The sequence below is a fragment of the Bidens hawaiensis genome, unplaced genomic scaffold (genome assembly GCF_021521415.1).
Source record: "Bidens hawaiensis isolate Kalapana, Puna unplaced genomic scaffold, B.hawaiensis_p1.1 tig00009342_1, whole genome shotgun sequence".
Taxonomy (NCBI): Eukaryota; Viridiplantae; Streptophyta; class Magnoliopsida; order Asterales; family Asteraceae; genus Bidens; species Bidens hawaiensis.
Window position 1 is genome coordinate 121917 of NW_027504984.1, and position 25962 is coordinate 147878.

Here is a 25962-nt window from a genome sequence, read left to right on the forward strand (position 1 = left end):
CTAATCATCTTTGTGGTTAATTTCTCGTGTTATTTTTCATTGATTTAAATGCCCAATTGCCCACATAATTAATGAATTTGCCTTTGCGTTTTAGTGTTCCATTTTATTTGTTCACTTTTTTTGTTTTTGTTTTTGGTTATTGAGGGTTTTTATTAAACAGATTAAAATTGGAGGATTTAATGAAGCAATCTCAAGATAAACTAATTAAAATCGAGACAGGAGCAGTATGTCTTCTACTTGCGAGACACGAGCTAGGTAACTAACTTTCCCTCATTTTATAATATTTTCTCATATTTTACAAAAGATTCATTTTGTAAGCTCGAGACTCACTTTCATTTTGAAATCATATTATGTTTTAGGTTGTTGGGGTTCAAGAGAATAGTGGAGCACTTAAACGAGCAAGGGTCTTGAAATTACCAATGGATAATAGGGCTGTAAACGAGCCGAGTCGAGTCGAGCCAGAGTGTGCTCGAGCTCGAACTCAATCGAGCTGGCTCGTTTTCTTTATCGAGCTGGAAAATCAAGCTCGAGCTCGGCTCGTATAAAACTCGAGCCGAGCTCGAGCTCGTCGAGCCGGGCTCCTTTAATTTTTTAAATTTTTTTATTTTTTGTTTATTATTTTTTTATTTTATATTTTACAAATTTTGATATATAAAATACAAAAAATATAATTTTAGCATACATATTATATAAGATTTATAAACTACATAATTTATAAATTTATATGTTTTATTTTCGTTATTGTTTTATAAGATTTTAGGTATCGAGTGACGTAATATATGTCAAATTTTTATTTATTTATTTCTTGGTATGATATTATTATATATAGATAATCAAATTTAGGGTTTAATTTAAACGAGCCAACGAGCCGAGCTAACGAGTCGAGCCAAGACCGAGCCACGAGCCGAGCTGACCCTGGCTCGAGCTCGGCTCGTTTAGAAATCGAGCCGAGTCTAGTCGAGCTCATTTAGAATCGAGCTTTTTTCGAGCTTTTTTCGAGAGAGTTTCGAGCGAGCTGCGAGCCACGAGTTTTTTGAACAGCCCTAATGGATAATATTTAGGTATGTACCAATTAACAAGTGAGCCAATGAACACGCTTATCTAATGGTTATGTTACTTTTAGGATGGTGTATGACTGTACTTTTGATCATTTAACTTTTGTTTGTTGTATACTTGTATATGAACATGAAGATATAAGAATTGTTATGTATAGATATTTTCCACCCTATGTAATACACGGGTTTTAATCTAGACATCAAATATTTTGTGAATTGTAAATGCAAAGTTTCGTTCATAATTATTATATGTGGTACATTTTGTCACATACATAGCATGTACGTAATGGTTAAATAAATGTTAAACTTCTTTGTACACACAGTATAAGAACTATAGATGTAATACATTTTTATTATTGTTAAAATTTATTTATAAGTTAAATATTTGGATCATCCCGTGTATTACACGGGTTCTAAAACTAGTTAATTTATAGACCAAAAAGTGAGATTGTATGCATGGATTATGGATGGTGTTGTTGTGAGGATGACATCCACAACATATCAAGAGTATAGATTATTTTTTTTTCACGGCAAGAGAAGAATTATACTAAAACAAAGGCGCAAACGTCTCCAGCAGAAAACTAGAAAAAAGTTACAGACTTTGAAAATAAAAAACAGTGAAGAACACGAGGCATCACTTAAGCTGTAATGCAAGACAATGGGGAGTCGGCCCAAACACTCCAATCAACTTCCTTATGCTTGGACCTAAGTTTGAACCACCCAAATAGGCTTCTTTTAATTTTTTCAACAGTGAAGCCAATGGATAATGCATGAGCCTTAAACACCTTCTCGTTCCGTTGTTTCCAAATGAACCACAAAGTCGAGTAAATAATCGCCAACAATAAACGTCTTCTTGACTTACTTTGCAGATCCACCATAACACCCAGAAGATGCTCAAAAGAATCTAGACCAGTAAAATCCCATCCGCACCAAAGCGAGATTAACCTCCAGATCGCTTTAGCCCGGGTGCAATCCAAGAAAACGTGTTCCGTCGATTCAACCTCCAAAGCACACACCCGACAATTGCTCGATAACAAAGGCATCCCTCTAGCAATTAGGTTGGGCGCGATCGGGATCTTTGTTTTTTAGCAACCTCCGGACAAAACAATTTATTTTGATTGGAACCCAAGTTTCCCACCCGCAAATCTGAACATCGTCTCCATGAATAGAGTCTGTCATTAGTCGCCTCATTGCTTAAACCGTAAACTTGCCCGAAGAGTCATCGGTCCGACGCCACCCATCTTCCTTACATTTGTTTAATGAAAACAACGTAACCATATCCTTGAGATCATTTAAGTCAGACAACTCCTCAGGAGATGAGTTGGATTTAGACCCTTCAATATCTGCAAACACTAGCCCATAACCAAATGAGGAAACCAAATCACTAACCAAGCACGTTTTCTCAACCACCAATTTATAAAGATTAGGGAAAGTGTCCTTCAAAGTGAATTTTCCAAGCCACGCGTCTAGCCAGAAACGGGTTAAGTGACCCGTCCCCACCTTTCTAACAAATGTCTCTTTAAATTCAATCCCGAAATCTAGGAATTTGTAGGGGTATGGTACTAAACCCGGCTTACGACCTTAATTTATTATGTTTGGCTTATTTTATTATATGGACTAATACAATATTATTGGGCTGAGGGGGTTTTGTGGAGGTAACCCTAACTGGGCTAGGCCCATTAGGGTACCAATGGTGGCCATGAGGCTCCCTATATAAGGAGGTCTCCACCTCCTTATTAAGGGTTGTTCTCAATAAGAGCCACCACCATAACCATTTTTGTGTCTGTAAACAAGAGATCCTCGAGATTTCTTAGCAGTCACCTCCACACCCCCAAAAACCATTGCAGATCTGAGCGGAGGAGAGCGAGATTTGGTTACATCATCCCGTAGAAGACGATCCGAACTATGCCTGGTACGTTTCGTGCTTCTTCATTGGCGCCATCCGTGGGACCGGCAACGAACCACACCTCAATCTTCTCGGTTTCATGTCCAGATCTGTGTTTCTGGAGTGACGGAGGTCAGATCTGGTTCTAATTTCTTCGCAGATCTGGAATCAGATCTGGTTCTAACTCTCATACAACAATATGATGATTCGGGATGACTCATTTGAAGAAAGCATGACACACTCCAGCTTTTAATCATCCCCAAAAAATTTTGCCTTTATGTGATGAAAAAAGAGTACCCCACACACGCATATCGGTGCTCCTCCATCACCACCGGAGCAACTAAAGTTAACAGTCTCGGAAAAACTCCACCACCGCGGAAATATCCATGCTCCGCCGTGATGCATGCGCGCCCGCGAGTCATCACTCCGTCGCCATGCATGCGCGCCCGCGGAAACCACCATGCGGGTCGGAAGACGACTCCATGCCTTCGGTTTTACGCAGAAGACTCCGCCTCAATGCATGCGCGCCCGCGAGTAACCGCTCCGCCGCCATGCATGCGCACCGCGGATCAAAACCCCATGCGGATTGGAAGACGACCCCATGCGGGTCAAAAATAGTACAATATGAGCTTGGAAGACGACACCATTCATGGGCGCCGTGCTCCGACATAACAAACTCTGACCAAGGCGGGTCACCTGCAAGCTCCGCAGGTAAGCACCCGACCACCATTCATGTGCACCGATGGGTTTCAACAATACGTCACCATGCATGCGAGCTAAGGATCATCACGTCACCGTGCATGCATGCGTGTCCCGCTGATCAACTCTACGCCGCCATGCGTGCGCTTTCGCAGATGAACAATCCGCCGCCATGCACATGTTGCACTCCACCGACATGCTTGCGCGCCGCTGCTGATAGTGCACTACGCCTTCATACATCATGCGTGCAGCCGCGGATCAACACTCCACCACCTGTGGAAGACTTCGCCACGATGCATGCATGCGTCCCCGCGGATGAGCATTCCACCATCATGCATGCGCGGACCGCGGATAATGCACTACCCCGCCATGCATGCATGCAGCCGCGGATCAACACTCCATGCATGCGCGCTCAACCTTTCGCCATGCATGCGCGCTCAACTCCCGACATGCATGCGTGCTCAACTTTCTGCCGCTATGCATACGCGCCCGCGGATCGCCACTCCGCCGCCATGCATATGCGACCTTGGATCACCATTCCGCCACCATACGTACGCACCGCCGGGATCAAGACTGCCACCATGCATGCTCGCCAGCGGGTCACCATTCTGCCGCCATGCACGCGCGCCCGCGGATCCTCACTCCGCAGCCATGCATGCGCGCCCGCGGAAACCACCATGTGAGTTCGAAAGACGACTCCATGCTTTTGGTTTTATGTAGAAGACTCCAACGCCATGCATGTGCACGCAACCCTCTACCATGCTTGTGCGCAACTCCCCGCCATGCATGCGCGCTCAACTCGCCGCCATGCATGCGCGCTCAACTCTCCGCCATGCGTGCGCGCTCAACTCTCGCCATGCATGCGCGCTCAACTCTCCGCCATGCGTGCGCGCTCAACTCCCGCGGGTGACATAAGCGCTCAGATATTCCAGCCCCGGCACAGTGCCACCATGAAACACTAACGGCGTGTCATCTGGGCACTCACGAGGATCAACTAGCAACCATAAAGAGCCGCATGCGCACTCCCACAAGTTAACTTCAGCCATCATGGATGTATCGCGGGTCATTTCTGGCTCCCGCAGATCACGAGAGAGTTCCATAGCGGGTTGATTCGCGCCATTCCGCGTCCGTAAACAACTTTTGCGGGTTACTACCGGGGCTCGTCACGCTTCCGCATGGATGAAATTCACTCTACCACCATCATCGGGGACTGAAGAAGCGATCTGGATGTCTTTCGTATGATGAATGAAGGTGTTTTCTTGATGTATGAGTATATAGGATTTGCATGAAATGGCACAAAAAGTGCTTATATTAATGCAAAATATATGGCTACGCGCCAAACTTAAAGGTTGGGAATCCTAATAAACCCGCTCGGCTATGCGTCGAACATTAGGTTGGGCACACCTCATAATTCGCCTAAGGATGGAAGACATCCGAATATATAGGTTGGGAATCCTAATAAACCCACTCGGCTACGCGCCGAATATTAGGTTATGCACACCTCATAATTCGCCTAAGGATGGAAGACATCCGAATATATAGGTTGGGAATCCTTATAAACCCATACGGCCATGCGCCAAACTTAAAGGTTGGGAATCCTCATAAACCCATACGGCTACACGCCATATTTAAAGGTTGGGAATCCTTATAAACCCATACGGCTACGCGCCAAACTTAAAGGTTGGGAATCCTCATAAACCCATAAGGCCACGCGCCAAACATAAAGGTCGGGAGCCTAATAATATCCCACATGGCCACGCGCCAAACATAAAGGTCGGGAGCCTAATAATATCCCACATGGCCCCACGCCAAACATAAAGGTCAGGAGCCTAATAATATCCCAAACGGCCACGCGCCAGCATAGGTTGGGCACACCTCATAATTGGCCCGAGGATGGGAACCTTGTAATACATCCACTTTTAGTTGATATGTTTTTGCAGGTTCGGCTACGAGTCGCACAAGCACCTATGACATTATTATTATTATCTGGCCGTTTGTGCCTCCATTATTATTTTGAAAACAAGTTAGTAAATTTATAAATGCAGATCATATGTGTTTTCCTTATGGGGTATAAATGGGGTTTAGCTTCACTAAACTCGAGTTTTGCTCGTTTAACTTAAAGAATTGCATCTTAACTAGTTTTATGTGATCATGAGTTATATCATACAAACTGTAAGAGGATTGGTTAAACTAATCAGACTATACTTGAATTCAGTTATTAAATGAGCCTATATGTTTGAGTCAGCTTGAGCGTGTTTATGCTTATCTTCCTTTGAGCTTTTAACGAGTTGATCTTGAATAGCTGACAAACAACTCGAATCGTTTACACTCTTAGCTAGATGGAATAAAACTTTGAATAGCTCTTATAATATATCATCCATTTATAGGGAAAAAACGAAAATTTATATTGTTTAAATTTGTGATATACTTGGATCTTGAATCTGTTAGTTGTAAACAAGATGCGTACGTAAAATGTTCATAATATAAAAGTTCAACAAGAAAACGAAAAGTCGCTTTGGCCGAGTGGTTAAGGCGTGTGCCTGCTACTTTACATGGGGTTTCCCCGCGAGAGTTCGAATCACTCAGGCGACGAAATTTTTTTATATTTATTTTTTTAACAACTTTGTCTTTATCTTTTCTTGCTTAAAAGCCCCTATAGTTTTGTTCTTGCCACGACTAGTCGACTACAATGATAAATAAAATCTTTAAAATCGTTAAACTAACAGCTTCCTTCGACTTGGTTTGCAACACATTCCTCTATATATCATTAAACAAAATGATATATGAAAATGTTTGCAACATATCTAATCAATATACTTGATAAGTCAGAAGTCTATATTCATGTAACTAGTCAGGGGCGGATCTAGGGCTTTACGACGGTGGGCCGATGACCACCGTCCAGCTGGCGGAGTGTCATATTTGCAGGTACACCTTCGTATATAATTAGTAAACATTCGGCCAATGCCCACCGTCAACTATCGGTTAGTGCCAACCGTCGGTAATTAAAAAGATAAAGAATGGAGTGATTTTCCGACCACCGATTGTAGACAGTTCGATGTTTTTTAAAAAAGAATTGCATGTGAGGGAATGAAGAAGATGAATATTTATGACTTTTGGGTTATTGTGTAAAATATTCATAAACTGACTCTCTCCTGCCCCACCCAAAATTCACCCAAGCCTTTTTTTTGACACATTAGTAACTATAAAATTTGGTCATTATTAAATAAAATTGTTAACTAATAAAAGTATTATATAAAAGCTTTTATTATCCATGAATTTATGAGTTCACAAAATTTAATTTCAGTTTACGAATTACGTTAAAATTATTTGATTATTTTATTATTTTATTTTAACGTTATTTTCACGAGATTAGTAAAATAACTAATTTTGACGTTATTTTACTAATCTCGTGAAAATAACGTTAAAAGTGGCGGAAGGTTAATCAGGCATCATGTGGTGGCGTTGATAGCCGAAAGACAAGGGCACATGCACCGATCAGCCGGTGTCCCGATGATTGAGTGCTATGGGCCTTATGTCCAAGGCTTGATGCAAAACAACTATCGAGCCGGGGGTCTCACCGGAAGCAGCCTCTCTATCCCTATGGGATAGAGGTAAGGCTGTCTACATCTTACCTTCCTCAGACCCTACCATAGCATTGCTATTGGTAAGATATACTGAGTACGATGATGATGATGATGATTATTTTATTTGTTTGACACTACTTATATTTCATTCAATATTATTTATATAACTATTTTCATTTGTTTTCTAAAAATGCATACAACTAGAGCACATGCAATTATCATGTATATAACTAACTACATATTTGTCCAAAATGCAACTTATATATATAGTTAAAATATGTTATTTAACTTTAAGGGAGGCTCATTTACGCTCTCATGCGCCCCGAAAGTTCATTACTCTCGGCCTCTAGAACGATTTGTCGGCCCTGTGACCCGACCCGTTTCTTCACCCTATCAGTTTTGTGCCCCCCGTAGCGAATATTTCTGGATCCGCCACTGTAACTAGTTAATAAAATGTTATATTAATAAAAAAAAACTTATTTTCTCTGCTATTAATCGATAACATAATAGAATACAATCATAGCAATTTGCTTTGAGAATCGTAAAGTACAATACATGCAAGAAAGCTATCACATACAAGAAAAGACGTACATTGTGTTATAACGTTGACCATGACTTTTGTGACCCTTTAAAGTTTGATCCTCGTATCTACTGAAGGAAAAGAATGGTTTTCGGACGAGTGTTGGTAATTTCAGTCTTAATACTATCTGTAAAATTGCATTCCTTATTCCGCACGATACATGTCGGGTAATTACTCGTCGAGTATTTGCTAGGTAACTATATGTTGGGTATATGGTATGCGATTAGACTGTTAATCGTTGGGATTTTCAAAAACATTTTCTTTCATATTTTAATTCTTATATAACTTCATTTTCCCGGAAAATTAGAATAGTAAAAACGAAATTTGAGTGGATTAGTATATTGCTTCATTACCCGAGAAAAAAATAAAAAGTTTCTAATTGTTTATTATCTGAGTAACCAGGTATATATGTTTCTGTTTCTAGTAATCAACTCGAGTACCATTTAACACCATTCACGTTTAACACCTAAAAAAAACTATAAAACTAATCTTATGTCCAATCTCACATACCCAAATGCCTGTCTCATTACTCATCACGATTGTTTTGAGTTAACCTGTCAAGTTTGGTTTCATTTACCATCTATAGTATTTTTTTTCTTCTCCCCAAATTAGTTGAGGGTATAGTTTTATCGAGTAGACATTGATCTCTACTGCTCTAATATTTATTTCAAAACAAGGATTGAGTTATAATAAGAAAATTAGTTTTTGTAGGAATGATATGAAATAATCTTGTTCATTCATTTGAGAATTGAATGTTGAGATTAAATTAGAGAGAAAATCAAGTGTAAAACAAGGGTAAAAGCACAATAGGGATAACACATTTGTTGACTTTCTCTCTTCACATGCAAGACACACGTCAAATTCCTCCATCATTTTAAAACGTCCATAACTTTTTATACGACATTTTTTTAAAAACAATTTCACCTTAATAATGAGTGTTTTTTTATCTTTTATACGAGTACCATATTGTTATATAAAAATAAAAAAAATCATAGGTTTTTACAAATTGTGTTTTACCAAATTTGTGTTATACAATTTTTTTCATAGTGTTTTTTGTATTGTGTTTTTTACATTGTGTTATTTAATTGTGTTTTTCATTGTGTTTTTGTCATTGTGTTTTTATTTTCATAGTGTTTTTTCCATTGTGTTTTATACGTTGTGTTTTTTCATAGCGTTTTCCAATGTGTGTTTTCTGGTGGCCATTTTCGGCAAGGTGGCGGCGGTGGGCTGTGGTGGTTGTAGAAGATGAGTGAAAATTTAAGTGGGTTTTTAATATTAATTAAGTGGGTTTTGAAATTAAATTAAGTGGGTTTTCAATATTAAGGTAGTAGACTAAAATACTCTCATTCCTAGCCTTCTTAGAAAAATCAAACTTCTTATCTGAACCTTTTCTCTTCAAAATAAACAGTATTTGTTAAAAAATATATATCAGAACATAGTGACACAACTATAATACATAAATTGCTTATTGTTATACTTTAAACACTATAATCAGTACCCTCTTTTACTGAACATTAGGAGTGCAAACGAGCCGAGCCGTTCGTGGGTTACTCGAGCTCAAATCATAAAAAGTATGATACTAGTTGAGCTTTTCCTAGCTTGCACCGAGCCCGAGCATCAGACAAAGCTTGTTTAGTTATTTTGAGTATTGTGTATTTTTAAGTTTTCTCTCTTTTAGATTTTTATATATTGATTTCACACTCCACAACCGACTTATAAAAATTAATTAATAAATACTAAACGAGCTAAGTCTAATCTTGAGAAAAATAAACTCCTGAGTCAAGCTTGAACTTTAGAAAGGATGTTCAAAATAAACCGAGTTTAAGGCTGGTCAAGCACACGCTCGACTAGGCTCGTTGATAATTGATATACACCATATTGAGCATCCACTGCTAAAATGATATTTTATTAACAATAAAGTTAAATGTAAAATGACTAAAATCTTTAAAACATGACAATAATGATAAGTTGGCGATTATTATGGAAAAGATCCGTGAACCAAAAACGAGGCAGGGAATGATTAGCAAAGCAGGTAACGTATTTGCTTCATCCTCGCGTTTCCATTTACACCAAACACACACACACACACAAATCAAACAAAAAATAATTGTTTCAACAAATTATTAATGTAAGTGTTTAATTAATTTCGTTTCATTTACGAAATGCATGTATATATGTATGTATGTATGTATGCATGCATGCATGTTGTTAATTTTGTTTTGATTGCAGGTTTTTGATTTACATGATTGAAGGAAGATGCCTAATCCCAAAAACAACAACAATTCCGATCCCTAAAACACCACCGCTGATCTTTCAAAAAACCACCACAATGCTGCCGCTGATCACAAACACCACAGCAATGCTGCGGGTGACCACAAACAAAAGCCTGATTTGACCAAAAGCCATTCTGCTTCCGCCGATTGGAGAAACCACAATGCCGCAGATGCTCATTATCCTCATGAGGTTTCATTTACGATTATTATTATTATTATCAATTATGCTCCGATTATATTTTTAAATTGATAATTAAATTGCTGATGATTTGAATGTAGGGAGATGGTCACGTGGCGCCTGCAACCCCAACCTTGGAGAAGCAAACTTCTCGCAATGGCAACAAGGTTAAAACAGCTTTCGATTTCATTATCACTTGCATAGTTTCAGATTTCAGAATGCCTTGGGACTTCATTTGTCTTAGTTTGTAGTTTTCTGCATTTTGTATTCATTATTATTGTTAGTTCATAGTAATAACTCATGATTTTCAGGTTTACAAGAGTGGACCACTGTTTCTCTCTTCAAAAGGTGAATTTAAATATCATTTAATGTATGCTCATTACGGATGCAAACAAGTCTACACAGACCTCAAGCCAGGGCCTGCTCCGAGAAGACGAAAATTTTTTGGGCCAAAGGCGGAAATTTTTTTGGGCCTTAAGTAAAAGAAACATTTTGTTGAGTTTAAACAATTTAATTTTAAGTGGACTTATTTGGTTATGATTTGAGTTGTGTAAAAAACTTTTGTATAAAAATAAATTTAAAAATGTCTCAACTAAGACTTGAACCTACAACCTCTAGGTTAGATGTCATACCTCTTTGCCACTAGACCAAGCTAGTGTTTGTGTAATTATGTAGAAACATTGATTATACATACTTTTTTTTCATAAAAATATATAAAAAAATTTAAAAAAAAAAATATTTTCGGGCCTAGCGGGGTGTCGGGCCTGTGGCCGTCGACTACCCTGCCTCACCCTTGGCCGGCCCTGCCTCAAGCTCAATTCATTACAATCTCTATTTCTGAAGCTCGAGCTTCGCTCATGAGTAGTTTTTCAAGCTCGAGCTGGACTCGTTTACTATTTATTAATTAATTTATAGATATATATAATTATATATATGTGTATATATTTATATTATAAAAATGCTAGGCTTGTTTAGGCTCACAAGCATGCTCGAGCTCCACCTGTGAAGCTCAGGCCCGGGCTCGTTTATTAAGCGAGCTTACTTTTAGGCTATGGCTTGGGCTCGTTTAGGCTCGGCTCGATTGAGCTTTTTCACGAGCTGATCTCGAGTAGCTAGCGAGCGTCTTGGCTCGTTTGCACCCCTAGTGGCGATATTATTATTATTATTATATGTTAAATCATTAGTTAATGCCAAATAAGCATAATTAGCCAGAAGAAAATATTATAATTTCAAATAATAAAGACAGACAAAACATAATTTTATCATACAACGCTTATGTAGGGATTGGCTGGACCTCATGGAAGAAAAGATGGTTTATTCTGACAGAAACCTCATTGGTCTTCTTCCGAAGTGATCCAGTAAGTTGCATATCTTATAACATGTTCATGTATTTATGTTTTAATTATTTAAATGTTAATGGTTCGTTTAATATTGTATTATTGATACAGAATGCTAGTTCTGAGACAAATCTAACCCTTGGTGGCATTGACCTCAACAGCTCAGGCAGGTTGGCTTTCTTTCTGAGGCCCATCTTCTGTTACATCAACCTGCATTTGCATAATTAGAATTTTAATATTTTCTCTTTTCTGCCTTATTTTATGTAAATTTCAGTGTCGTTGCGAAAGCAGATAAGAAGCTCATAACGGTGTCATTCCCTGATGGCCATGACGGGAGGTCATTTACTCTTAAGGTTTCTATATTTACCGTACCACCCTTACATAAATACACCATATTGTGTCATTCAATTTGCTACTTAAGTTATAGATAATTAGAGAGTGAGAGGTTGGAAATTTAAAGTAGCATCAGGTAATTTTGTACCTATTGCTGCTTATTGGATGTTATTTTTATAGGCTGAAACTTTAGACGATTTACATGAATGGAAGACTGCATTAGGGGAAGCTTTGGAAAATGCACCTACTGTTGGTCAAACTGGGATATCAAAAAATGAAAAGGGTGAGAATGCGGATGGTTCTCATGAACACTGTAAGCTTCTCCCTGTCATGTTATACGAAAAGGAGTATTAATAGATATTAAAATGATTATTTTGTATATTTTATTCCAACAGCAAAAGATCGTTCGCCTCCAAAATCCCTTGTCCTTGGCCGACCAGTCTTACTTGCATTGGAAGATATAGATGGGACTCCAACTTTCTTGGATAAAGCCCTCAGATATGTAGAAGAGCATGGTAAGATTCTCACACTTTTATACTACAATAATGAAATCTAATGTCAGAAGATTTTGAATTGTTATGTTTTCATTTTTTTCTGAATCAGCAGTCTTTTTTACATATTTGTTTTTCAGTTACTCTGACCTATCACTCTATCAGTGAGATGCATACTTATGTTACTATGAACATATGATACATTTTGTATGTTACCATGACAAAACTATTGGACTGATCAAATGAAAATAATCATTCAGGAGTAAAAGTAGAAGGAATCTTGCGGCAGGCTGCAGATGTAGAACTTGTTGAGCGCCGGATTCAAGATTATGAACAGGGTGTGTAACTTTTGATCCTTATGTGTGCATACATACATATTAAACACACGTGCGTGCACACACACACACACACACATATATGAATGTTTATTATCCTGGCTGCTTTAACTAATTTTCATACTGAATGAGTATCATAGGAAATGCAAAAGAGAAAAATTAGTTCTACTGTAACCACACATTATATATTAAAATATAGTTGGTATCCAAGCAAATATAAAAGATTATGATGCTACTAACTGTCTAATTATTTGATTTGAATTGTTGATGTTATGATAAGATTTATAATGAATGTGAAAATTACGATTGTTAATGATTAGTCTACTTTAGGAAGCCTAGAGTTCTTATTAAGGGAGAATTTATATTATCTGTTGTACAGGGAAGAAAACAGAGTTCACTGCAGATGAGGATGGACATGTTATTGGAGACTGTATCAAGGTGTGCCACAACATGAAAAATTCTCACATGGGCTCAACTATATTTCTTTTTTTTATTTTTGTTATATTTGCTGATATTTTTCTTTTCGTTTATTTATATCACTGTTTCAGTATGTTCTTCGGGAGTTACCATCATCTCCAGTTCCCGCTTCTTGCTGCAAAGCTTTGCTACAAGCATACCGTACGTTTATCATCGAAGTGTTTCTATAAAATAAAATGCACTTTTGATCTTCACCCTTTAAAATCAGCTTTGTGTTTCTATAACAAATCAAATGCATTTGTGATCTATTATTTTAATAACAACTTATGGTTAGGAACTGATCGGGGCTCAAGAGTCAGTAACATGCATGCAGCTATATGCGACACCTTTCCTGAACCAAATCGCCGTCTATTGCAAAGGTAGGTTATACATGACTAGTAGAGGTGGAAGTTTTACTCCATTTATTTATAAAATTGTTAATTAGGGTTATGTTTTATCTCTAACGGGTCAAAATAGGTTGAACGGATCGAAAGTTGTCCAAAGTCTATTTTTAATGCACAAAACCTCATAACTTAAGAATTTAGATTATATGAATTTGTTTATTTTATCTGTCAACTATCTTTAACTTATTTGTTATGATTTTACAGAATTTTGATGGCAATGGAAGCTGTTGCTGAACACAAGGATGTGAACCGCATGAGTGTTTCAGCTGTTGCTGCTTGTATGTCACCATTACTTCTTCGGCCCCTTTTGGCTGGTGAAGTAGAGCTTGATAACGAGTTCAAAATGGACGGTGATGGATCTGCACAACTCATGCAAGCAGCTGCAGCAGCTAACCATGCTCGAGCCATCATTATCACCCTGCTGGAGGAATATGACAACATATTTGGGGTATGTTCTAGAAACTTCCATATTCCTGCCATTATTGCTTTTGTTTTGACCATTAATGCTCTTATAAGTTATAACTATTATTATTATTATTATTATTTTGCAGGAAGGGGACATGTTATCTGATCTGTATACTGACTCATACGAAAGTGGAAGTGGGAGTGAAGAGCTTAGCGAGGATGATGACTATGAAGATGGTGACTATTCATCCGATGGTTCTCGTGATTCTGATCGTGCATCAAATAGTAATGATGGTGGTGGAGACAAGGTTTGATTTGTGCACTTATTAATCTTTTAGTTAATTGGTTATAGAAGTCTTGTTAGTTTTTCTAGTAGTAGTACTATTAATCTCATAAAAATTAGTACCCTATCTGTTCATTTATTATTTCACTACCTAATTAACTTTATAATAACACATTTATATAGTAAAATCTTTTAATCTTATCTTCATAATCATATATAGAAGCGGCCTCTTAATTATGTTAATTATTTTTTATTTCCTTGAGTGCAGGCAATGAAGGACATGGCCATTGACAGCAGTGACATGATAAGTGAAGATAGGTAAGTAATTTCCTCCAAATTATGAGTTTTTTCTTGAAACTGGATGTATTATTTTTATGGTGTTTTATTATTTTATACGTCATTAATAATTTTCAACTAAAATGATCGTTTACAAGACCATCTCCAATAAGGAGTTTTTGGGTGTTTTTACACCTCATCAATTCTTCCTTATTGTGAGCATCATTTTTTAGATGTATTTTTGGTATTGATTCGTGGGGAAGAATATCAAAGAATGGATAAATTGTCACGAGGTAGGGTCAAAGGGTGGGGTGGGGGGTTGGGTCATGAATTAAAAAAAAAATAATATGTTTATATAAAATACTTATTTATCTAGTAAAACTATTATCATATTAAGAATTTATAAATTTTAAAAATTTGTTAATTAACATTTTAAATTAAATAGTCTATTTTTTTACTATAATTTATTACTTTTTTTACAAGTCAAAACACACATTCTACTCTAGTTATACTCTACTACTAAAAATAATCTATAACTTTTTAAAATTAATTTTTAACATTTAATTTTTATAATTTCGCTCAAATGAAAAAATTTGTATTTTAAATTTCCTTCCAACGGAAGAAATATTTAGCCTTTAAACTTTTATTTTAAAATTTTCTTAAAATGAACAAAATTTTATTTATCTACATAGTTTATTGAAATAAAAGATTGTTAATTAAAATAAATGTAAAAGGTGGTGATGATGTGGCGATGTTTTTGGTGTTTTTGGGTTTTCTTGTTGGAAGGATTTTGAAGATTTTGAAGAATGAATGTTTTTCTGATGTGGCAGCTGACTAGGCATGTTTTTGAGTGTTTTTTAATCCCTTATTGGTCAGATGGTCTAAGGCATATATGATCTTGATTGCTTGTTGAAACCATTTTAGAGTGATTCTTTTCTCATGTGTCTAATTTGTAATTTTATTTCGATGGTGTTAGGGATGAAATCTCGAGGCTCGAGACCCTTAAAGCTGATTTAATGAAGAAAGTTGAAGAAGAGGTAACAAATATATCTTATTTTTCAGCAAATTATAGATTCTTAGTGAATGTGCATATAAACTCATTTTGACTACAGGCAAGACACAATTCCATTTTGAAAGAGGAATTAATAAGCAAAAAGGAAGCTTTAAGGGACTGTCATATAACTCTTGATCAAGAGGTATGCTCTAGATAATAGATTGTGTTAAAAATTTGGCAATCAGCCCTTTAAAGTTACTTCTAAAAATGGATGAATTTGAATGTGCATGTAGGTGGCAGCATTGAAGGAAGACTTACAAAGGGAGAGGGAATTGAGGAATGTACTCGAGGCTGGACTCATGATGTCAAAGAAGATCTTACCCTTACCGGGATCCGTTGATGAAAAGGTATGTTACTCCTAGGTTGGTAAGTTCAGTCCGTCTGATAAATAGTAGGTCAATTTGGGTTTTATTTCAATCCGCTCATCTTGTTTATGAGTGTTTGTATGCATAAGTTATTATTAACTTATAGATGTTATAAAGACCAATGCAGATCTCGGGGATATTTCTCAAACAGAGGCTGAAATCAGTTTACAACAAAAACTTGATGATCTTGAAATGCAGCTAACTCAAGGAAAAGTGTAAGCTTCCATTTTTATTACTGTTTTGTCTTTTGCATATTTTACTACAACGTATTATTCTACTCGCGTATTTCTGTACAGAAAAGATAAAGAGAAGGATTATGAAGTTATAAATAGACAAAATAGCAAGGTATAATAATATTAGCAGCATGGTTTATAATCTCAATTAATCTGGTATGAGGTATGAGAATCGTTGTTTGTGACAGGATAAATTGCATCCATCTGATACGACACACAAAGATGAACCGTGTATGAATAAATCTTCTTCAACCACTGTCAAAGGATCTAATTCAAGGGGTGAGGTACACATATACTTGCTAGGCTTCCACCTCTGTTCTTAATGAATAATGGATATGATTGATAAATGATCTGACCATATGTGTCATAATGGCAGGTGGCTAATACAAACTCAGCACTGTCAAAATAACAAGCAGGATCCCCTCTTTGAAACGCAACCAACCGACAAATCAGTCAGAGACAACAGAGAATAGAGATACGTATCCCAAAAACACCAAGAAGCATCAGTCGACACTTCATCACAACAGCATCCCGGATCATCTAACTAATCACTCCACATAAAACACGGGCGAAAATCACACAATATAAGAACCAAAATGCAATTTTTTTGCTCAAGTTAAAGTATCTATTTATACCACTAAGTTTAACGTGTATAAGGTAAGAAACCCCAAAAGCCAAAAATCTTATTTTGTCATGCTAATTTTGGGTTTTCACTCTAGGAGATGAGATTGTAGAAATTTTTGTAATTATTACTATTTCTTTTTGCAAGAGCACAAATATAACACTAGGGAAAATTCCCATAATAAAGCTGGCAAGTATTTTCCAAGAGCCAATTAAACGCAAACACGTGACACCAAACTAGACGCCACGAGCATATCGAGAACCAATATACTCGCCACGCCTAATTTCAAGGCCAAACCATGCATCCCCTATTAATCCATAGACACGTAACTAACTAACTTAGTCGTCACGCCTAAATTTCCAATTCTAAAGCAACGAACCAAAGCTTAATCTTTGTTTACCTTTTGCAACTTTTAACATATAAAGTTTTACAAATATTCAAATATACCGTTCAGACATGCATAATTTTACCTACCGGCCTTGTCAATTGATGACAAACAAATTGGCCAGCGTCCCTAAGTCGGCGGGCCAAACCCGAAAACTCATGAACACAAACACGAAAAGAACACTAAAAACATGAATTAAAAAATTACACGAATATTGTAATAAAAATAGTGAAAATATAATAAAATCTTGTAATAATATAATGAAAATATAATATAATAAAATCTTGTCATAATATCTTAAAACTTAAACATATTTGTAACCATTCCAATACTAAAAACCATATAATTAACCAACATTTTTCATCATAATCTTTAATTTTATTTTATTTCCGGAAATAATAATTTTATTATTCTTCCAAAAATAAATTAAAAATCTTTAAGCAACTTCCTGACTTGTTCAAGCGTGACAAACAGCACCACCGTAAACGGCCCTTGTCTCGAAATCGTCGGAATAAACCCCTTATAAAGCGCCATGGGCCCTTCCGCCTTAACAGTCTTCACAGCACAGTCAACCGCCCCCTTATACGGCGGCGCCACACCTTCCTCCACCTTCATATTCATCACACGTGTCTTAATCACATCCACCGGATTAGACGCCACCGACGCCACAAACCCCGCTGCAAAACTAGCCGTCACGTGCGTACCTAACCCGTCCGCCATAACGCCGTTATTAATAATCATCTCTTTAAACTGATCGTACGACGCCAACTGTGACGCCGTCACGATCATCGCGCGGTTCACCGTAAGAGATGAGCCGCGCCACAGGCTAGTAACCCCTTCCTGTTTAATCATTGTGGTAATTGCGTCGGATACGCCTTTGTAGTTACGGCGTTGCGCCGCCGGTAGCCGACCGTCGGCTTGCATTCTCACCATCGCCACGTCAGCCGGATTACCGACAGCAGCACCAATACCTCCGGCTAATAATCCGGCGGTTATCTTCCGAGTTAATGAAAAGTTACCAGTAGCTTCATCAGTCCATTTTTTACGGAATATCTCGTATAAACCCATTCTAGTAGTTGAATACAAAGTCTGCCGGAGCACGGTGGCGGAGATGCCGGAGAACAAGGCGGAGACGCCTTCCGTACGGTAGATCTTCAGACCGACGGAAACAGGACCGTTGGCCGGCGACGGCATTGTAACGCCGCCGTTGTAGGCGAAAGCAGGACGGAGGCTAGGGTTAGGGTTTGGAATAGGTGGTGATTCGCCTTGTAATTGCATACGGACTTTGATGAGATCGAGAGGATGAGTTGAGCATCCGGCGACAATGGAGGCGATTCCGCCTTCAACGAATCCTTTAACGCCCATTGTAAGTATATAAATTTGAATTGAATAAAAGAATTAGTATAATAATAGAATGAATTAAGAGGACCAGTTAGGTGATAAATCACTGGAAACTAAGAGGTGGTGGAAGGCTATTGAAGAAGAATGAGGGATGATGGATCTGTGAGACATATAACAATGGGATTGAGTATGTATGTGTATTGAAGGTTTGGGAAGTGAATACGCGTTGTTAATGGGATGGACAAATGGAGCCCTAATTTTGGCTGGGGCAGGTTGTTTCCAGTGGAATGGAATGGAAAGAAAATTATTTTTAATTTTGTGTTGCATTTTGACTTAGTTAGACGCTATAATCGAATATCAAATATAATTACAAAAATATGTTCCAATTCGGTTGCTTCGGAGTTCCGAACATTGCTGGATTCCATATGATATAAATTTAGAATATTATTTCCATTTAGTAAGTTTTTTTTAGTTATTTAAACGTATAGGTTCTATGTTTTGCATTAATTAACCATTAACAAGCTTTGGCTTTAATGTAAAATTCAATTCTCAATTAATTATTGTTATTCTTTTTTATGAAATTATCAAAATACCCTTTTACAAAACCATATGAATACTTAAATTACTTGAAGAAATCAATTGAAAATTAAAAAAAAAAAAAAATCTCATTAGCTAGCAGTAATCTCGTCGATGACCCTGTGATATCTCATTGTTACAAATATAACATAATGAAAAGCAACTCATTGTTAACCAATATCTCGTCTGTCTCTCAAAAACTTGCTAGAAAATCATGGTTGCCTATATCCAATACGCAAAACGAATTGTGCTGTGGTGGTGGAGTTGAAACAAAACCATATAAGTTATGAGGCACTGGTGTTGGTGCGAAACCCGAGAAATTGATTTGTGGATGATGATCGCATGCCTTAAACAAATCAAGTATGGTTATTATGAAGAGGGTTTTTCGAATGCAATCGCTTTTCATAGATTTTAACTTACTTTCTTTAATGGTGTTTATGCCTCTGTGGTACGTCGATTTGAAGCTTGGGTAAGGATGGTGGTTCATCATCCATACTTGATCTACGTATGAGCTTTACAAGTTTATAACAAACTGCGATGTCTTGGTTCATTTTGACAATTTCTTAAATGTTGAGTTTTGCCTCTATGGTCAGCACATGATACGTATTGTATGGGTTGGTGGTGGTGGGTTGTTTTGGTGTATTGGTGATAGATAAAGAGGTTAGGGTTGGGGTTTAACTTTGTTTTTTTTTATCTTTTATTTTTAATTGTTTGAGTAGATTACATAAATAATCGGTTTTATTTGTCAAAATGATATTTAGTAATTTCACACAAAATTAACATATTTTTTTAAAAATAAATTAAAAAATGTTACAAATAAAAATGTAATAACTATAATGCAACCGTGCAACGTTTACAAAGGTAAGAATAAGGGCTACGTGTATAATTAACTCAATTTTTTTTATTTATAATGACTTAATGTACAACTAGTTGTGTGGAATTAAATTTTATTAATAACTAATTAGTAGATAAGTTTAAGAAACCAATTAAAATTAACTAGTGTGTCACAATTTTTTATTTTAATTAGAGTAAACTAATTCATGATCATGTAAAGGTCATATTTTATTTTGTTGACCTTTTTTATAAATTAAATATGGAGTTCTCATTATTCACTCAATTGTAACACATACTTTTTTATGAACCACTTTTCATTTTGGCGACTTCGATTGAAACATATATTCTGTTTGAAATGAATAGATATTTAATGTTATTTTTAAGTCGATTGGTTTACATATTTATTTAGGAAAAAAAAATGTCGATTGTAAAAGAAAATTTGATTTAGCCCCTAAAATCGCAAAAGAAAAACATATTCCCGATTACACACTTAAGGGGAGTAACGGCTCGGGAACAAGAGATCGGGTGAGAAAATTTGATCAGATGGAATGTGAAATAGAGAAAATTGAACAGCAACAAGGTGTGAAATTGCATTGTTCTCCCCTATTTAAAGAGATCATCATCATCATCGTACTCAGTATATCCCACCAATAGCAAAGCTATGGTAGGGTCTGAGGAGGGTAAGATGTAGGCAACCTTACCTTTACCCCCACAGGGATAGACAGCCTTACATCTACCCCTATTTAAAGAGATGTGAAAAAGAAAAGATGAAGAGGAACGAGAATGAAATCGGGATGAACGACAACAACAGAGGCGGGAACACCATCTTGCCGAATTCATACCTCTGTAAAACCTCATAATTAAACTCTTAACTCGTGAATAGCTTCCTATCACTTACTTTCATTTACTCTTATTTTTAAATATATTTAATATGTTTGTTTGCCAACATTTAGAAAATTAGGAAATAAGTAACAAGTAAAACCGTATAAAATTAGGTAATAATTATATATAATATCTATGGATAAATTCACGTTATGTTTGTGTATTTTGTACATTTTGATTTTGTTGTTTTAATTTTCATTACCAGTTTTATATTATCAGTTTTATAAAATTTATAAACATATAAAATTGAGAAGAAAATAACACTGGTGTAAACAACACCGCAATTGTGATGCTCGACAAATTTGTTATGTTCATCTGTTTAAGAACAAGACTATCAACAGAAAATACCAAATGACTAAGACAAAATGATTTGAAATTCACCGGATGAAATTTTCTTTTAAAGAAAATGAATATTCAACTTATGAGAAAAGGTCAACTAAAATGCTGAAAGTCAATTGTGGCTTCGCTTTTCAACAAAAAAACATTAAAGTGATTGTACGTGCATTATACATAGATGTGTCATGCAACCTCCTCATTTAAGTATCATCTCAACATCCCAGATATTTTCCAATGTAGATTTTATTAGCAAAAAATATATATATCATTAGAAAATGGCTTTATCCGTCTTGTCCGGTATTAATCGAGTAATTTCCTTTATTTTAGAGAATAGTCTAAGATTATCACGATCGAGTCAAGCCAGCACGCTTGAGATCGATCGAAGTTTAAACCAAGTTGAAACTTGAAAACTTGATTTCGAGCTTGACTCGGTTTAAAAGAAATCGACTAAACTCGGTTTGGCTATGATAAAATGTTAGCATTAGAAGGAAGAAAAGACTTTAATATGAATTCGATTGAATAATGACGTAGCCCACAACTTAAAAAATTGGTTGTCTTTTATGCGGGTTATAAAATATTAAAAGTTGGTGTTAAGTTAAATAACTACACAAGCGAGTGAACCTTGGTTCGAGCTCGACTTGTTTACAAACCAAATCAATTTCGAGTAAGCTTTTCTCAAGATTTTACGAACAAGTTTCAAGCCACGAGCTATTCAACTATCCAGAATAGACAATCATTCGGACCAAGTTTACACTTGCAAGTTGACAAGTCGCAAGTTCATAGAACAAGTTTTAAACATGTATCAACTTGCTTATGTACGGTCCCGTCCTGTTTTCAACCATTTTAATTATTATTTCATGTATTTATTGCCTAATCTCAAATTATCGTTGGTAATGAGGTTAGGGGTCAAATGAATGAATGATCAAGTGTCCGCCTTCTGTAACCCTTTAAAGGCAATTTGACTTTACCATCTTCTGGTTGATTTTTATTATTATATAAGGTCCCCATCATGTGAAATATGCATAATAATTAATATTGAACTCATATAAAAAAAATCAAAAGTCATAAGATATTGATTGCTACGTTATTTTTTAACAGTTGTGAAACTTTATTAAAAAACTAACAACGTGTTAGAATAAAAGTACAAATTAATTAGATAGTCTTCCTTACACCGATCGCCCCAATCTAGTAATTGCATTCTCGATCAATATGATCCAAAAATAATAGCTTGTCACGGCTTCCCTTACAAGTTACAACACTACAGTTCGCGCACAGCAACGTTAGTTGAGACTTGAGATAATTACATTCCTAATTAGATGTTAATATACTTCAACAGTATAGCTAAAGTGATTATTTGCTATCAAATATTTATGTATGGATCAATATGGATGATAAGTTAATGATAAGGAAAAAAAAGAGAGATTAAAGAGATGCATAAGATGATGTTGGATGTGTTTATGTTGTTTGAAATTATTATAACCATCTAAAATTTCTTAGTTGTTTAATATCAATTTCAATATACGTACTTAAGTCTATAAACTCATTATTTGCAACTTGAAATTATTATATTATATTATAACAAACTAGTTTTTATCCCCCGTATTACGGGGGTTGTTTTATATTATTTGTTCTAATATTTATTTATTTTTTATATTTATATATTTTTATTGTATGAAAGTTATAATATAATTATGATTTGATGATAAATTGTTTGACAAATAAATGAGATGTTATAACTCGTTTTAAAAACTATATGGTTTTGATGAGAACCAATACCCGTTTATTTCTTTTACTATAAAATTGGTTTTTTAATTATAAATAATATTTATAAAAGTTAATAATATACTTATCGTTTGATGAGACCCAAGACCCGTTTATTTTTTTTTACTATCAAATTGGTTTTTTAATTTAAATAATATATATATCTTTTCTAAAATAAATAAGATATTAATTTTTAGTATATCTTATTTTATAGGATTTTTACATCAATAATTTGGTGAGAATATTTTTTTATTTATGGAGATGCTATAACCCGTTTAAGAAATATATGGGTTTGGTAAGACCCGTACCCATGAATTCGGGTCAAATGCATGAGAAGCCTCCATTTAAAAATCAAGCAAATCTGGTGGCTCCAAAAAAAGGGGGAGCGACCACATCGCGACACATAAGATTTTTATGTTTTCGTTTATATATATTATAGATAGATACCAAAATCATGGTTAGAATTGTTTACTTTTAACGAAAATCATTTTTTATGACAAAGTGGTTGTTTATTTAACATATGGTATTTGGAATCAATCCTCATCAAGATTATTATTGGCTAAGGCATAAAGGTCACATAAATGGGAATCAATCCTCATCAAGATTATTATTGGCTAAGGCATAAAGGTCACATGAACGGTGAGCTTCGTTGATAGAACGAACATCTTATTCTACAATAATGGGGCATGTATACTGCCACAAATAAAGCAGCCCATGTGCTCAATCTACATTTTGATATGATGCTTATTCAATGAACATGTTCTTGTGATATTATAAATAAGATAGTGGAAGTTGAGTGTGCAATAGGTGAAAGGAAGAAAACGCAAACAGGGAGTGATGGGGTGATAATGTTCACGGTTTGGGTGGAGTGGGTTGGATCAAATCTTCAAATGTGATGGGGGAAAGGATAGGGGTATGTGATGGTGATTGTTGAAAGATTTGTTTGTTGAAAATATTGACCAATTGCTTGTGACTCCATAGTTACACCTATTTAAGTCTTTGATATAAATGCAAGGTGTATGCGTGTATTTTATTTTCCAAGGAATAATGGTCGTGAGTTTTGTTTTGTAATTCAAATCAGGATTTAATTTGTTATTTAATGACATTTAATATTTAATTTCAAGCAAACTGACATTTATTAATAGTATGCATTTAGATATTAGAATTATTTGCGTGCGTGATTTTTTTTATGAAGATTATTCACTACTTATAACTTAAAAGTTCGTAAGTTCGCGTAGGATTTTAAATATAGCAAACGCTCTTAGTTCGTTTCGTGTTCGTTGTCGATAATAGAAATAGTTATAAAATATAATCGTATTACATAAAACTCAAACTCCTAGTTTGTTTATATATATATGTATATGCATATGTATTCGTGTTGTTTAAAAGTATCACCAACATCCATGTTCGTCAGACCAAATCCGAAATTTTGAGTAATTTAAATAAATAAAAATAAATTACTTGTATGCAATGTATCATGCATATGCGACCTATGCTAGACTCGTCGTGATTAAACTTAACAAAATTTAATCATGTGGGAATTAACGTTAAGAAATCATATTTAGGCATTGTATGGAAAATGATCTGTTTTACGGAGTGTCACACCTTTGCAGTGCATTAGTACGATTACACCCAATATAGGTCGATAGTGACCTTGAAAATCGATAGTGCCTTTGCAGTACATTAGTACGATTACACCCTTAACTATATGTCTCTATAACTTGCAACATTTCACCTCAACATTTTTATAGGTTCGACTCATACATAAGAAAATTACCTAGTCTAATTTGTGTATCGAATTCGTACTTCAACATTCACATAAAAGAACATCTTGTTCTTTCGAAAGAACTTTTGGTCTTATTCAATAATTGATTTGTTACTCTTGAAATACTTTTTATCTAAAATATTCAAAAAGATATCTAAGCACTAGTAAAAAAACTAGCTTTTGTTGCAATTCTTTTGCGCATCAAGTTTTATGGGGAATGAGAAAATATTTTTAGATGCGGTTTTGAGTAAATAACACCACTTGGCACGTAACCATTCACATTTTTATTATAAACTTTGACCACTTTTTTATGAACATGATAGTGTTTAAATCGATTAGGACAAGCATAAAACAAATGTCCTATCTCGTTGCAATTAAAACATCTTCTCCAGTCTACTACTTTTTCAATCGGTGAAAATCGTTTCACAACTCGATCATGTTGTTGTTTTTGTTTAAAAACTCTTCATTACTTTGTTTTTCAAAAACAATATCATTTTTTGATTTATTCGTTCATGCCTTAACAAACACGATTTTTTAAAAGGTTTAACTTGTGTCTTGTTATAAAAACTTGTTTTAGCAAATCTTTTGTTCTTAGTTTTAAGCACACAAGTTGTATCTTTAATTTTCCAGACACATTCTCATTCAACACATTTTCAGCAACTTGAACACTTACCTCACTCTCACACTCGAAACTATTCACAGATTTTTCAAATTCAACATCTATCGAATCAGGAACACATGTTTTGGAATCACTCTTTGGAGTATTAATCTCCAAGTTCAACGCCTTAAGAAAATCTTTCAGTTGTTTTGGAATGTATAAATTCCAAATAGGAGGCGGAATTGAGTGATAAATTAAACCTGTTTGTTCTTGATCACCATTATTCTTTGTAGGAATGATGTGATGAAAAACATATGATGAGGCCGAATAACTCTTTAGCTTTTGATCAACTCTTTTTTTTATTCGTTTGTATTATGCGATCCCCATCCCTGGGTCGTGACTCTGCCTCATCCATGACCCTGATACCCATTCCCACCCCTCTTTCGTCTCTTCTATCGTCTGCAGGGTTAGTTCTTGGCAATGGTTCGGTCTTGTGAACATTATTGTACTTTGGTTTTTGGTTTGGTCATTTTCACCTTTTATCCTTTCCTCGTATGCCTTGAGACCTTTCTTTAAGTGGATATGTGGAAGTACGCTATGATGATCCAGAAAAACATGCGGTTTCTGAACCCATTG

At 35.7% G+C, this 25962-nt stretch overlaps 1 protein-coding gene and 1 pseudogene across 1 annotated transcript; one reads left to right on the forward strand and one right to left on the reverse strand.

Moving 5' to 3' along the window:
- The first annotated feature begins 9965 nt into the window (after positions 1 to 9965).
- On the forward strand, positions 9966 to 17043 carry LOC143609698 (rho GTPase-activating protein REN1-like). The gene is made up of 20 exons (XM_077084383.1): positions 9966 to 9979; positions 10033 to 10171; positions 10356 to 10421; positions 10566 to 10602; positions 11536 to 11612; positions 11703 to 11761; positions 11866 to 11944; positions 12105 to 12237; positions 12320 to 12439; positions 12676 to 12755; positions 13135 to 13188; positions 13299 to 13368; positions 13502 to 13586; positions 13815 to 14058; positions 14162 to 14323; positions 14567 to 14616; positions 15551 to 15611; positions 15687 to 15770; positions 15862 to 15975; positions 16111 to 17043. The coding sequence occupies exons 1-20, from the start codon at positions 9966 to 9968 to the stop codon at positions 16210 to 16212; spliced, it is 1830 nt and encodes a 609-aa protein (XP_076940498.1). The 3' UTR covers positions 16213 to 17043.
- Positions 17044 to 17426: 383 nt separating this feature from the next.
- LOC143609700 (mitochondrial uncoupling protein 5 pseudogene) lies at positions 17427 to 18747 on the reverse strand (annotated as a pseudogene).
- Between the last annotated feature and the right edge of the window lie 7215 nt (positions 18748 to 25962).

Coding starts and splice junctions, on each gene's coding strand:
- LOC143609698 (XM_077084383.1), top strand. Junction 13,587..13,814: donor AATCGCCGTCTATTGCAAAG/GTAGGTTATACA, acceptor ATGATTTTACAG/AATTTTGATGGCAATGGAAG. Junction 14,617..15,550: donor GACATGATAAGTGAAGATAG/GTAAGTAATTTC, acceptor CGATGGTGTTAG/GGATGAAATCTCGAGGCTCG.